Below are 13,957 nucleotides of genomic sequence, written 5' to 3' on the forward strand. Positions count from 1 at the left end.
GGGGGGTTAATGTTTAAAGGGAAATCAAACCCAAAATGTTTCTTTTATGGTTCAGTTAGAGAATATAATTGTAAAAAAGTTTCCAATTTACTTCTATCTTTGTTCTCTAGAAAGGTAGCCCGCGCATGCCTGGAGCACTACATGACAGGAAATAGTGCTGCCATTTAGTGTTCTTGCTAATGTATGACACTGTTGCAAAACTGCTGCCTTATAGTACTGAAGACACGTGCACACTCCTGAACTTGCCTTCCTTCTTTTCAACAAAGGATACAAAAAATAAATTGATAAGTAAATTGGAAAGTTGTTTAAATTTGTATGCTCTATCCGAATCATGAAAGAAAAGTTATGGGTTTGATGTTCCCTTTCTGGGGAAGTACTTACTTGATGCTCTGTATTTTTGTCTTATATTTGTAGTCATATGTCTGTATTGTTTTGGAGCTGTTTAATGTTAATAGCCGCTGTCTCAGAAATGTATTAAACGCTTTATTCTGACTGTGTTTACCTGCTGATTACTTACAGGGAACAACTCCTAAAAAAACTATATATAACTATTGGGATAAGTCATACTGAGCATTTTTATAGGTTATTCTCCATTTTACTTAAAGATTTAAAAGGAGTTTACTTCCCTATGTATGTGCTGTGTATATTTTCTGTCTGTGCCTGGGACAGTGAGGTACAGCATGATATCTTAAAAAAACATGATAGAAAGACTTGGAAGTAGGGAGATAGAGGCAGCCCCTATATGTACCCTGTTAATCTTATTATCCTAATTACCTTTGCAGGTTCATGAGATGGTGCCTGCATGCCTTAACTTATTTATGTCCAGGGCTGGACTGGGAATGGAAAGCAGCCCTGGATAATTTGGTTACCAGCCGTATTTTTTAATGAGTCAGCATAATGTGCATACTCCACCCCAATTTTTCTCAAAGGGGATTACTGGGATACTCATAGAATTACATTTTATTAGTTTGTATTGGAAAAAGTGCAAGATTGTTGTTATATAGGCACCCTACAACCCAATTGCATCCACCCTTTAATGTGTAGCTTTCCAGCCCCAACTGCTGCAGCCCACCGGGAAATCTCCTGGTATCCTGGTAGGCCAATCCAGCCTTGTTTATGTCAGATTAAGCTTCTACACTATATAATGAAAGCATGTAGGCTTCATTACTAAATTTGTACCCCCGTATACTTAGTATAGTGCCCTTTGAATTAGACAGTGTATTGGTATTAATAAGGTGTTTGCATTGCCCCATTTATTTTTTATTTATTTTATTTGTAAGCCCCATCTGTATTTTTGGTCTTAGATTTGTCTTCACATTTTATGATTTAGTAATAGTGGCAAGTTTCTAGTTTAATAAGTAGCATATATATTATTTGTTCTTAATCATACTTAAAGGGACAGTCTAGTCCAAAATAAACTTTCATGATTTCAGATAGAGAATGTAATTTTAAACAATTTTCCAATTTACTTTTTTCACCAATTTTGCTTTGTTCTCTTGGCATTCTTAGTTGAAAGCTAAACCTAGGAGGTTCATATGCAAATTTCTAAGCCCTTGAAGGCAGCCTCTTCTCTCATTTTAAGTTTTTCACCACTAGAGGGTGTTGGTTCATGTGTGACATATAGATAAGCAGTACGTAGAGAAAAGGAAATTATAGGTGCTAAAGGACTGTACCCAGTATAACTTAGTGAATTCCCCTCCAAGAATACAATGTGGCAAAAGCAATGTGAAAAATAAAGTTAAGCGCTCGAAGCACGGGTGTGTTTAAGTGATGTGTAGTTAAACGTAAAATAAAGTGTCCAGTCTGCAATCAATAAAATGATGTTATATAGGTAGTGTTTAGAAGATTTATATATATATATATATATATATATATATATATATATATATATATATATATATATATAGAATTTTTTGTTGTGAGTGTGTGCACTCTCACCATCTGTCAACAACTGCCAGGGTGCTTTAAGTTATGATAATCGTTTCAGAAAAGTTAAGCACTCACTGGACTTCAGTCATCTGTGTAGTAAACAATTTTATTGGTGACGTTTCGGGACACAAACAGTCCCTTCTGAGGGACTCACTGGACTGAAGTCCAGTGAGTGCTTAACTTTTCTGAAACGATATATATATATATATATATATATATATATATATATATATATATATATATATATATATATATATATATATCAGAACAGAGACAGAGGCATAAGTTTGGTATCAAAAGGAAAATTCCAAGTGGCAATTTATTATACTAGTAAAACAGAGGTGTCTAGATTTTTTAAAACGATACAATGTAAAATAAAGGGACGTCTCCCTTAAATAAAGTATAGATACATATAAAATAAGCATAAAAAACGATATGAAAAGTACTTGTGCTTTATCGAAAAGAGTAACGATGTCCCAAGATAGGAAGAAAGTAACTGTTCAGTTGCAGGCCTTAATTGCCTGGTTTGTGTGGTTGGCGTTACTGGTGGAAAGAAAAGAGCGCCTTTTTATGTAGAGATGATGTGACGTCACGTTACCGTGGCAACCCCTATTCCTAAATCTGTAAGGAAGTCCTGGGGGATTAGAAGATAATCTTTGCGCTCACAAAAATTGATAGCTTGGTTGTCGTTAGGAACGACTAGCAGGATCTTGAAATGTAGAAGTTGGTCTTCGCGGTCGCTAGTGGCGACTGGGTTATCCTTTGTTGAAGGACTTGGCTGTCGCAAATAGCGACTAAAACAAACATATGGATCCTTCCAGTTGAATATTAGGTGGTCGTTAGTAACGACTAGAGGATATTTGGATGTGTGAGAAGATCTTTGCGGTCGCTGGTAGAGACTGGGTTATCCTTTGTTGAAGGACTTGGTGGTCGCAAGTAGCGACTGAGAAATTCTTTAGTTGAGGGTCAGGTGGTCGTTAGGAACGACTAGCAGGATCTTGAAATGTAGAAGTTGGTCTTTGCGGTCGCTAGTGGCGACTGGGTTATCCTTTGTTGAAGGACTTGGCGGTCGCAAATAGCGACTAGAACAAACTTAAGGATCCTTCCAGTTGAAGATTAGGTGGTCGTTAGTAACGACTAGAGGATCTTAGGATGTGTAAGACAGTCTTTTCGGTCGCTAGTAGCCGTCTCCAAAGAATTTCTTAGTCGCTACTTGCGACCGCCAAGTTCTTCAACAAAGGATAACCCAGTCGCTAAAAAAAATCTAGACACCTCTGTTTTACTAGTATAATAAATTGCCACTTGGAATTTTCCTTTTGATACCAAACTTATGCCTCTGTCTCTGTTCATACATATATATATATATATATATATATATATATATATATATATATATATATATATATATATATATATATAAATCTTCTAAACACTACCTATATAACATCATTTTATTGATTGCAGACTGGACACTTTATTTTACGTTTAACTACACATCACTTAGACACACTCGTGCTTCAACCGCTTAACTTTATTTTTCACATTGCTTTTGACATATAGATAACACTGTGATCTCGCACGTGGAGATCCAGTGAGCCAGCTCTGATTGGCTAAAATGGATGTCTGTCAAAAGAACTGAAATAAGGGGGCAGTTTGCAGAGGCTTAGATACAAGATAATCACAGATGTAAAAGATGTATTAATATAACTGTGTTGGCTATGCAAAACTAGGGAATGGGTAATAAAGGGGTTATCTATATTTTTAAACAATAACAATGCTGGTGTAGACTGTCCCTTTAATATGGCCCCAAGTGACCTTTTTCTATTTCTATTTGTGTCTCCTGAACTGATGTATTAAGATTTGAGGAGGCCCAAGAGTGGCCTATATCACTTTAAGGGAGTAAAATATTTATGGGGTGTCCGCTATAGTGTACAGTCTGCTATGAGGATTGTTTATGTACCTCTTAACGTTATACTATATCTATATGTTTTAATGAGAAGTAAATTGTCATATGTAAAGAGCACAAACATTCCATTATCAGTTTTGTTTGCCTGATACACTTTTGTTTGCTCAGTAATTACTTCAGTGTACAGATATAATGTATTTATCTCTTGTGAACTCTCTTTATGTACATTTTATTGATGGTGTAATGAGTATTTCCTCAAAAAAATAAATGGGAAAAAACAAACAAAAAAACCCTCTGGTATGTAGGTGTGTTTTGCTACCACCTAGTGCACTTGAGTGTAATCCCACATGTGACGATCTTGTGGACTCACCAACTTATGAAAGAAAATAAATGATCAGGTAAACATATTTTTCTCCAACATAGGTGTGTCCGGTCCACGGCGTCATCCTTACTTGTGGGATATTCTCTTCCCCAACAGGAAATGGCAAAGAGCCCAGCAAAGCTGGTCATATGATCCCTCCTAGGCTCCGCCTACCACAGTCATTCTCTTTGCCGTTGCACAGGCAACATCTCCACGGAGATGGCTAAGAGTTTTTTGGTGTTTAAATGTAGTTTTTATTCTTCAATCAAGTGTTTGTTATTTTAAAATAGTGCTGGTATGTACTATTTACTCTGAAACAGAAAAGAGAAGAAGATTTCTGTTTGTAAGAGGAAGATGATTTTAGCAAACGTTACTAAAATCGATTGCTGTTTCCACACAGGACTGTTGAGATGAAGTAACTTCAGTTGGGGGAAGCAGTTGGCAGACTTTTCTGCCTGAGGTATGACTGGCCACATTTCTAACACGACTTGGTAATGCTGGAAGGCTGTCATTTTCCCTATGGGGACCGGTAAGCCATTTTCTTAGATTAAGTAAAAGAATAAAGGCTTTATAAGGGCTTAAAAAACTGGTAGACATTTTTCTGGGCTAAAACGATTACTTTGCTAAGCATATTTGACAGATTATAGCTCTTTATAGTTATTATAATCTTGGGGATTGTTGTTAAAAAACGGCAGGCACTGTATGGACACCTTTTTCAGATGGGGGCCTTCTCTAGTCATAGGCAGAGCCTCATTTTCGCGCCACTAATGCGCAGTTGTTTTTGGAAGGCAAGGCATGCAGATGCATGTGTGAGGAGCTAAGATCCACTGAAAAAGCTTATAGAAGGCGTCATTTGGTATCGTATTCCCCTCTGGGCTTGGTTGGGTCTCAGCAAAGCAGATTTCTGGGACTGTATAGGGGTTAAATGTAAAAACGGCTCCGGTTCCGTTATTTTAAGGGTTAAAGCTTTCAAATTTGGTGTGCAATACTTTTAAGGCTTTAAGACACTGTGGTGAAATTTTGGTGTATTTTGAACAATTGCTTCATACTTTTTCGCATATTCAGTAATAAAGTGTGTTCTGTTTAAAATTTAAAGTGACAGTAACGGTTTTATTTTAAAACGTTTTTTGTGCTTTGTTGACAAGTTTAAGCCTGTTTAACATGTCTGAACCATCAGATAAACGATGTTCTATATGTATGAAAGCCAATGTGTCTCCCCATTTAAATATATGTGATAATTGTGACATGGTGTCCAAACAAAGTAGGGACAATGATGCCACAGATGATAATAGTGCCCAAGATGATTCTTCAGATGAGGGGAGTAAGCATGGTACTGCATCACCCCCTTCTGTGTCTACTCCAGTTTTGCCCACACAAGAGGCCCCTAGTACATCTAGTGCGCCAATACTTATTACTATGCAACAATTAACGGCTGTTATGGATAATTCTATTGCAAATATTTTATCTAAAATGCCTACTTATCAAAGAAAGCGCGATTGCTCTGTTTTAAACACTGAAGAGCAAGAGGACGCTGATGATAACGCTTCTGACATACCCTCACACCAATCTGAAGGGGCCAGGAGGGAGGTTTCGTCTGAGGGAGAAATTTCAGATTCAGGAAAAATTTCTCAACAAGCTGAACCTGATGTTGTAACATTTAAATTTAAATTAGAACATCTCCGCGCACTGCTTAAGGAGGTATTATCTACTTTGGATGATTGTGACAATTTGGTCATTCCAGAGAAATTATGTAAGATGGACAAGTTCCTAGAGGTTCCGGTGCCCCCCGATGTTTTTCCTATACCCAAGCGGGTGGCGGACATAGTAAGCAAGGAATGGGAAAGGCCCGGCATACCTTTTGTTCCTCCCCCTATATTTAAGAAATTATTTCCTATAGTCGACCCCAGAAAGGACTTATGGCAGACAGTCCCTAAGGTCGAGGGGGCGGTCTCTACTCTAAACAAACGCACTACTATTCCCATAGAAGATAGTTGTGCTTTTAAAGATCCTATGGATAAAAAATTAGAGGGTTTGCTTAAAAGAATGTTTGTTCAGCAAGGTTACCTTCTTCAACCAATTTCATGCATTGTTCCTGTCACTACGGCAGCGTGTTTCTGGTTCGAAGAACTAGAAAAGTCGCTCAATAAAGAATCTTCGTATGAGGAGGTTATGGACAGAGTTCATGCACTTAAATTGGCTAACTCTTTTATTCTAGATGCCGCTTTGCAATTAGCGAGATTAGCAGCGAAAAATTCAGGGTTTGCTATTGTGGCGCGCAGAGCGCTCTGGCTAAAGTCTTGGTCAGCGGATGTGTCTTCCAAGACAAAATTGCTTAACATCCCTTTCAAGGGCAAAACACTGTTTGGTCCTGATTTGAAAGAGATTATTTCAGACATCACTGGAGGAAAGGGCCACGCCCTTCCTCAGGATAGGTCTTTTAAGGCTAGAAATAAGCCTAATTTTCGTCCCTTTCGCAGAAACGGACCAGCCTCTACTTCTACATCCTCTAAGCAAGAGGGTAATACTTCTCAACCCAAACCAGCCTGGAGACCGTTGCAAGGCTGGAACAAGGGTAAGCAGGCCAAGAAGCCTGCCACTGCTACCAAAACAGCATGAAGGGATGGCCCCCGATCCGGGACCGGATCTGGTGGTGGGCAGACTTTCTCTCTTTGCTCAGGCCTGGGCAAGAGATGTTCAGGATCCTTGGGCACTAGAAATAGTTTCTCAAGGTTATCTCCTGGAATTAAAGGAACTACCCCCAAGGGGAAGGTTCCACAGGTCTTAATTATCTTCAAACCAAATAAAAAGACAGGCATTCTTACATTGTGTAGAAGACCTGTTAAAGATGGGAGTAATTCATCCAGTTCCAATAAGAGAACAAGGGATGGGGTTTTACTCCAACCTGTTTATAGTTCCCAAAAAAGAGGGAACATTCAGACCAATTCTAGATCTCAAGATCCTAAACAAATTTCTCAGGGTTCCATCGTTCAAAATGGAAACCATTCGAACGATCCTTCCTACCATCCAGGAAGGTCAATTTATGACCACGGTGGATTTAAAGGATGCGTACCTCCATATTCCTATCCACAAGGAACATCATCAGTTCCTAAGGTTCGCTTTTCTGGACAAGCATTACCAGTTTGTGGCACTTCCATTCGGATTAGCCACTGCTCCGAGAATTTTCACAAAGGTACTAGGGTCCCTTCTAGCGGTTCTAAGACCAAGGGGCATTGCAGTAGTACCATACTTGGACGACATCCTGATTCAAGCGTCGTCTCTGTCAAAAGCGAAGGCTCATACGGACATCGTCCTAGCCTTTCTCAGATCTCACGGATGGAAAGTAAACATAGAAAAAAGTTCTCTTTCCCCGTCAACAAGAGTTCCCTTCTTGGGAACAATAATAGACTCCTTAGAAATGAGGATTTTTCTGACAGAGGTCAGAAAATCAAAACTTCTAAGCTCTTGTCAAGTTCTTCATTCTGTTCTTCGTCCTTCCATAGCGCAGTGCATGGAAGTAATAGGATTGATGGTTGCAGCAATGGACATAGTTCCTTTTGCACAAATTCATCTAAGACCATTACAACTGTGCATGCTCAGACAGTGGAATGGGGATTATACAGACTTGTCTCCGACGATTCAAGTAGATCAAAGGACCAGAGATTCACTCCGTTGGTGGCTAATCCTGGACAACCTGTCACAGGGAATGAGCTTCCGCAGACCAGAGTGGGTCATTGTCACGACCGACGCCAGTCTGGTGGGCTGGGGCGCGGTCTGGGAACCCCTGAAAGCTCAGGGTCTATGGTCTCGGGAAGAATCTCTTCTCCCGATAAACATTCTGGAACTGAGAGCGATATTCAATGCTCTCAAAGCTTCGCCTCATCTAGCAAAGGCCAAATTCATAAGGTTTCAATCAGACAACATGACGACAGTTGCATATATCAACCATCAGGGGGGAACAAGGAGTTCCCTGGCGATGGAGGAAGTGACCAAGATAATTCAATGGGCGGAGGATCACTCCTGCCACTTGTCTGCAATCCACATCCCAGGAGTGGAAAATTGGGAAGCGGATTTTCTGAGTCGTCAGACATTCCATCCGGGGGAGTGGGAACTCCACCCGGAAATCTTTGCCCAAATAACTCAATTATGGGGCATTCCAGACATGGATCTGATGGCGTCTCGTCAGAACTTCAAGGTTCCTTGTTACGGGTCCAGATCCAGGGATCCCAAGGCGACTCTAGTAGATGCACTAGTAGCACCCTGGACCTTCAACCTAGCTTATGTTTTCCCACCGTTTCCTCTCATTCCCAGGCTGGTAGCCAGGATCAACCAGGAGAGGGCTTCGGTGATCTTGATAGCTCCTGCGTGGCCACGCAGGACTTGGTATGCAGACCTGGTGAATATGTCATCGGCTCCACCATGGAAGCTACCTTTGAGACAGGACCTTCTTGTTCAAGGTCCATTCGAACATCCGAATCTGGTTTCTCTCCAACTGACTGCTTGGAGATTGAACGCTTGATTTTATCAAAGCGTGGGTTTTCAGATTCTGTAATAGATACTCTGATTCAGGCTAGAAAGCCTGTGACTAGAAAAATTTACCATAAGATATGGAAAAAATATATCTGTTGGTGTGAATCTAAAGGATTCCCATGGAACAAGATAAAAATTCCTAGGATTTTATCCTTTCTACAAGAGGGTTTGGAGAAGGGATTATCTGCAAGTTCTCTGAAGGGACAGATTTCTGCGTTATCTGTTTTACTTCACAAAAGGCTGGCAGCTGTGCCAGACGTTCAAGCGTTTGTTCAGGCTCTGGTTAGAATCAAGCCTGTTTACAGACCTTTGACTCCTCCCTGGAGTCTTAATCTAGTTCTTTCAGTTCTTCAAGGGGTTCCGTTTGAACCCTTACATTCCGTAGATATTAAGTTATTATCTTGGAAAGTTTTGTTTTTAGTTGCAATTTCTTCTGCTAGAAGAGTTTCTGAGTTATCTGCTCTGCAGTGTTCTCCGCCCTATCTGGTGTTCCATGCAGATAAGGTGGTTTTGCGTACTAAGCCTGGTTTTCTTCCGAAAGTTGTTTCCAACAAGAATATTAACCAGGAGATAGTTGTACCTTCTTTGTGCCCGAATCCAGTTTCAAAGAAGGAACGTTTGTTACACAATATGGACGTAGTCCGTGCTCTAAAATTCTATTTAGAGGCCACTAAAGATTTCAGACAAACTTCTTCTTTGTTTGTTGTTTATTCTGGTAAAAGGAGAGGTCAAAAAGCAACTTCTACCTCTCTTTCTTTTTGGCTTAAAAGCATTATCCGTTTGGCTTATGAGACTGCCGGACGGCAGCCTCCTGAAAGAATCACAGCTCACTCCACTAGGGCTGTGGCTTCCACATGGGCCTTCAAGAACGAGGCTTCTGTTGACCAGATATGTAAGGCAGCAACTTGGTCTTCACTGCACACTTTTGCCAAATTTTACAAATTTGATACTTTTGCTTCTTCAGAGGCTATTTTTGGGAGAAAGGTTTTGCAAGCCGTGGTGCCTTCCATTTAGGTGACCTGATTTGCTCCCTCCCTTCATCCGTGTCCTAAAGCTTTGGTATTGGTTCCCACAAGTAAGGATGACGCCGTGGACCGGACACACCTATGTTGGAGAAAACAGAATTTATGCTTACCTGATAAATTACTTTCTCCAACAGTGTGTCCGGTCCACGGCCCGCCCTGGTTTTTTTTAATCAGGTCTGATGAATTATTTTCTCTAACTACAGTCACCACGGTATCATATGGTTTCTCCTATGCATATTTCCTCCTGTACGTCGGTCGAATGACTGGGGTAGGCGGAGCCTAGGAGGGATCATATGACCAGCTTTGCTGGGCTCTTTGCCATTTCCTGTTGGGGAAGAGAATATCCCACAAGTAAGGATGACGCCGTGGACCGGACACACCGTTGGAGAAAGTAATTTATCAGGGAAGCATAAATTCTGTTTTTTATTTTTATATTATTTCATATTCCTTTTAAGTTATATGCTGCAAATGCTTTACTAAAGTCTTTTGCACTGTTTGACAAAAGGTCACACAGGATTATTGGATATACTGTTTTATGTTGGTACTACCTACCTATTTAGCTCTGGACAACATCCTCTCAATTCTTTACAACATGCTTTCTGTTTCATATAACTAGGAAAACAAAAAACACAAGTTTGCAGTAATTCCACTCTGGCATTCTAATATATTTGTTTGAAATGGTGTTTGGAAATATTCAATTCCAAGTTATTGTTGCACACTAGATGTTTTAAATACAATGCTCCACCAAACTGATATTTTCTTTGCAGACACCTTTGCTGAACAAGCATCTACAGGCTCTGATGGAAGGACTGACAGCAAAGGTTTTCAGGACGTACAACGCCTCTATAACTCTACAGCAACAGCTTGAGGAGCTTACTGATTGTAAGAGAACTTTCACTTCACCAATTGGCTTAATGGGTCTGTACTATACTCACACAACTTGTGATATAAAACTGGTCTCCTATTAGGTATTTATACAGGCAGTGTAAAATAATCCTCAGAACATCATACACTGTGTCTGCACAGAGACCAGAGCGACATATAAAATTACTATTGACTATTAGGGTGAAAACTGCAAAACCACACAACTTCTGTATTTGTTTTACTTGGCTAAACAGATTGCAAAATGTTTCATGGCATGCCTAATTTTCTATTTATTATAGTCGTTCAAAAGACAAAGAATACACCACTAGTTTATTTCTATTTATGTACAATGAGAGAATATTTAAAATACTACAATATAAGAAAATATATACAGTGTATTGATAGCACTGTTTTTCATCTAATTTTCTATAGCCTATGGCAATCATAATGGAGATTTAGGTCTAGCCTTCATAGATTCAGAAGACATCCCACAATGTATACCATCCCCTTCCTGTTATGCATCAGGCTGATAGGATTTATTTTCTTGTGAGAAAAGATGGCTAGATCTTTAGCTTAAATCATTGTATGATTTTATAATACATGAGAAGTGCTCAACTAGGGATGGATGATACTTAATAGCCCACCTTATGGGATGGTAACCACCCAGGGTGCAGATTTGTCCTGCCCAATCAGTGCTTTCTACAGAAGAGAACTTCCCTGTAGTAGATCAGTCAGACCCCATCCAAAAGGACAGTCTATCCCTGGAAAACCTAGTAAGTCTTATCTGAACAAAGGATTTGTACAGCTAACCTCAAACATACATTTTGGCCTATATGTGTCTTGTTAGTGGAGGTGCAGTTAAATCCCTCTATACAAAGTGAGCAAGGGGTCCATGTCTGGTTGCCCATTACCCTTTGAGAGACTAAAATATGTTAGAGAAGCTCAACTGGGAATGGATGGTGCTTAATAGCCCACCCAAAGGGAGGGTACCCATCCAGGGTGCAGCTTCTCTCTGCCAAATCAGTGCTTTCCACAGAAGAAAACTTTCCTGTAGTAAGAAGAATATGGCTGCACCTCACTGACGAGGCCCGAAGAAGGCCAAAACTATAGTCTTGGGTTGCCATGTTCACTGTTCAAAGGAAGATTGCCTGGTATTTCAAGGCTGAACTGACGACGTTAAGTGGTATCAGACTGATATACTTCAGGAACGTTCTCCTCTGTGAAAAGCACAATTGGGCTAAGAGAGGCTGGTCCCAGGTGTTAACTCTCTTTAGAACAAGCTACTTAGCTGTTGTTCCTTCCTGCTAGAGCGGTTCTCTTTCTGTATGCATTTTATGATTTTGTTTATATTTTTATACCTCTACAATTGTTTGGCAGCAATGTTTGTGCTAATTTTGTTTTTCTTTGAGAAGCTCACTAAACTAGACAAACCAATGCACTGCAAGCAAAAAAAAAAACCTCATTTTATCTTTTTTAGGTTACTAGTAGTTTAATGTAATTCCTGTCTCAGTTAAGTTCTTTTTGTAAAGGGTTTATTATATGTTCAATATATGCTACACACATGGATATGTTGCCTAAAAAAGAAGAAAAAGGCACTTTATCAGGTAATGTTTATATTCACTTGAACGCCTTCAGCTACCATAATGCAGGATTGTTCACAGGTAACCCAAACAGCTAAATTCTCAGGTTCTGTCATAATTATTGTTCCTTATTCCGTTAGTGCAGACTTAAGTGTCCCTATGCCTCTGTGTATGCATTTAGAGTACACAGAAACACAATAGGCTGTTAGAGTACAATACATACCCATATTTGCCATTGAATAAATTAAATTGGATAGGTTTAATTAAATTTACGTACTAGTTATGTACTATAGCATTTGCTTACCATACACATCATATAATTTCAACCAGTAATAATTATTCAGTTATTGATAGTGTTTTTATTTTCTTTTGTTGTAAATTATGGTATATTTTTTATTTTAAATATATTCTGACTAAAGGTATAAAATCCTCTCTAATTTGCTTTTTATCAAATATGCTTTATTCTTTTGGAATACTTTTTATTGAAGGAGCAGGAATACACTACTAGGAGCTAGCTGACTACATAAGCCAGTGACAAACCACCAATTAGCAGCTAGCCCCCAGTAGTCCGTTGCTGTTCCTGAGCCTACCTATGTATGCTTTTTAACAAAGGATACCAAAAGAATGATCCAAATTAGATAATAGAAGTAAATTCTAAAGTTTTTCAAATTGCTTGCTCTAGCTGAATCATGAAGGTTTAATTTTGACTTTTAATGTCACTTTAGAGGTAACTTGTATTTTATATGAGAATATCTTGGTGAAATATTTTCTAAAGTAACAAAACAAAGCTGTATTTTTGTTTTCCAGCAAAGGAGAGTGTCCCAGGAAAGATCTTGTCTTATAACCGAGCCAACAGAGCGGTTGCAGTTCTGTGCAACCATCAGCGGGCACCACCAAAAACCTTTGACCAATCCATGGCTAACCTTCGAACCAAGGTAAGATCTGTAATTAGAAATGCTTGACTGTATACATCAGTAATTATATAATAAAGTATTAGTCTGTCTACCTCAGATAATTTGTTGCTTTCTTAGTTTGTGATGCAGAAGGCAGGTTTTTACAGTAGCTCACTATGAATTAAAAGGCTGTTGATTTTGTTAAATGCAATTTTAAAGTATGTCCTGATTTGGGTCAGGGAAGGTCATATTAATGAGTAGACATCTACAAATAGCATATTTTCGATCTATTGTATCCACTTTGTACATTTAACTACCGGAGGATGGTCCCCTAAACAGGACTCATCCCTTTCTTGCTACACAAAATTTGTTTTGTATTCTGTCCACTATAGAATGGACCATAAAACTCTAGGCTCTGATCAGGTTTTCTGCCACCACTTAGCCACTATGGCTATCAGGCAAGCACATTTGTCGTCTGCACATTGGGGCTATATGTATTCATAGTGATATTTGCAATTTGTATAATTATATTTACATGTTATGTGTATACAGGCCATGCAGGACCTTCAACTTGTGTGGGATCTTTCTCAACAAGGCAAACCAGGTTTCTCGTCTGTTTCTGAATTTCATCTTTAGACATTTAACATGTAAAAACACAAAAGTTCAAAATGTAATATCATATGCTATTCTCTCAGATTCTCCCGTTCCAGATTTCTACTTTGCCTAAAACATTTACAAAGGCTCTAGTGCAAATCTTAACTAGAGAAGTTTCTCAGTTATCTTTTGTACAAGCCTATTGACAGGCACCTCATTATAAACCACAACTTTAAAAAAATTAGCATGGGAGTGAGAAGAATCTGCCCTATTGGCCA

At 39.1% G+C, this 13,957-nt stretch overlaps 1 protein-coding gene across 1 annotated transcript in view; it reads left to right on the plus strand.

Annotated features, from left to right (window-relative positions):
- LOC128664299 (DNA topoisomerase 1-like) overlaps nt 1-13,957 on the plus strand; it is a 571,968-nt gene that overhangs the window by 485,935 nt on the left and 72,076 nt on the right. The window contains exons 9-10 of the mRNA XM_053719139.1: nt 10,516-10,630; nt 13,000-13,127. Of these exons, the coding sequence (XP_053575114.1) occupies nt 10,516-10,630; nt 13,000-13,127 (243 nt within the window). The remainder of the gene's footprint in view (nt 1-10,515; nt 10,631-12,999; nt 13,128-13,957) is intronic.

The sequence above is a fragment of the Bombina bombina genome, chromosome 1, assembly GCF_027579735.1.
Source record: "Bombina bombina isolate aBomBom1 chromosome 1, aBomBom1.pri, whole genome shotgun sequence".
Taxonomy (NCBI): Eukaryota; Metazoa; Chordata; class Amphibia; order Anura; family Bombinatoridae; genus Bombina; species Bombina bombina.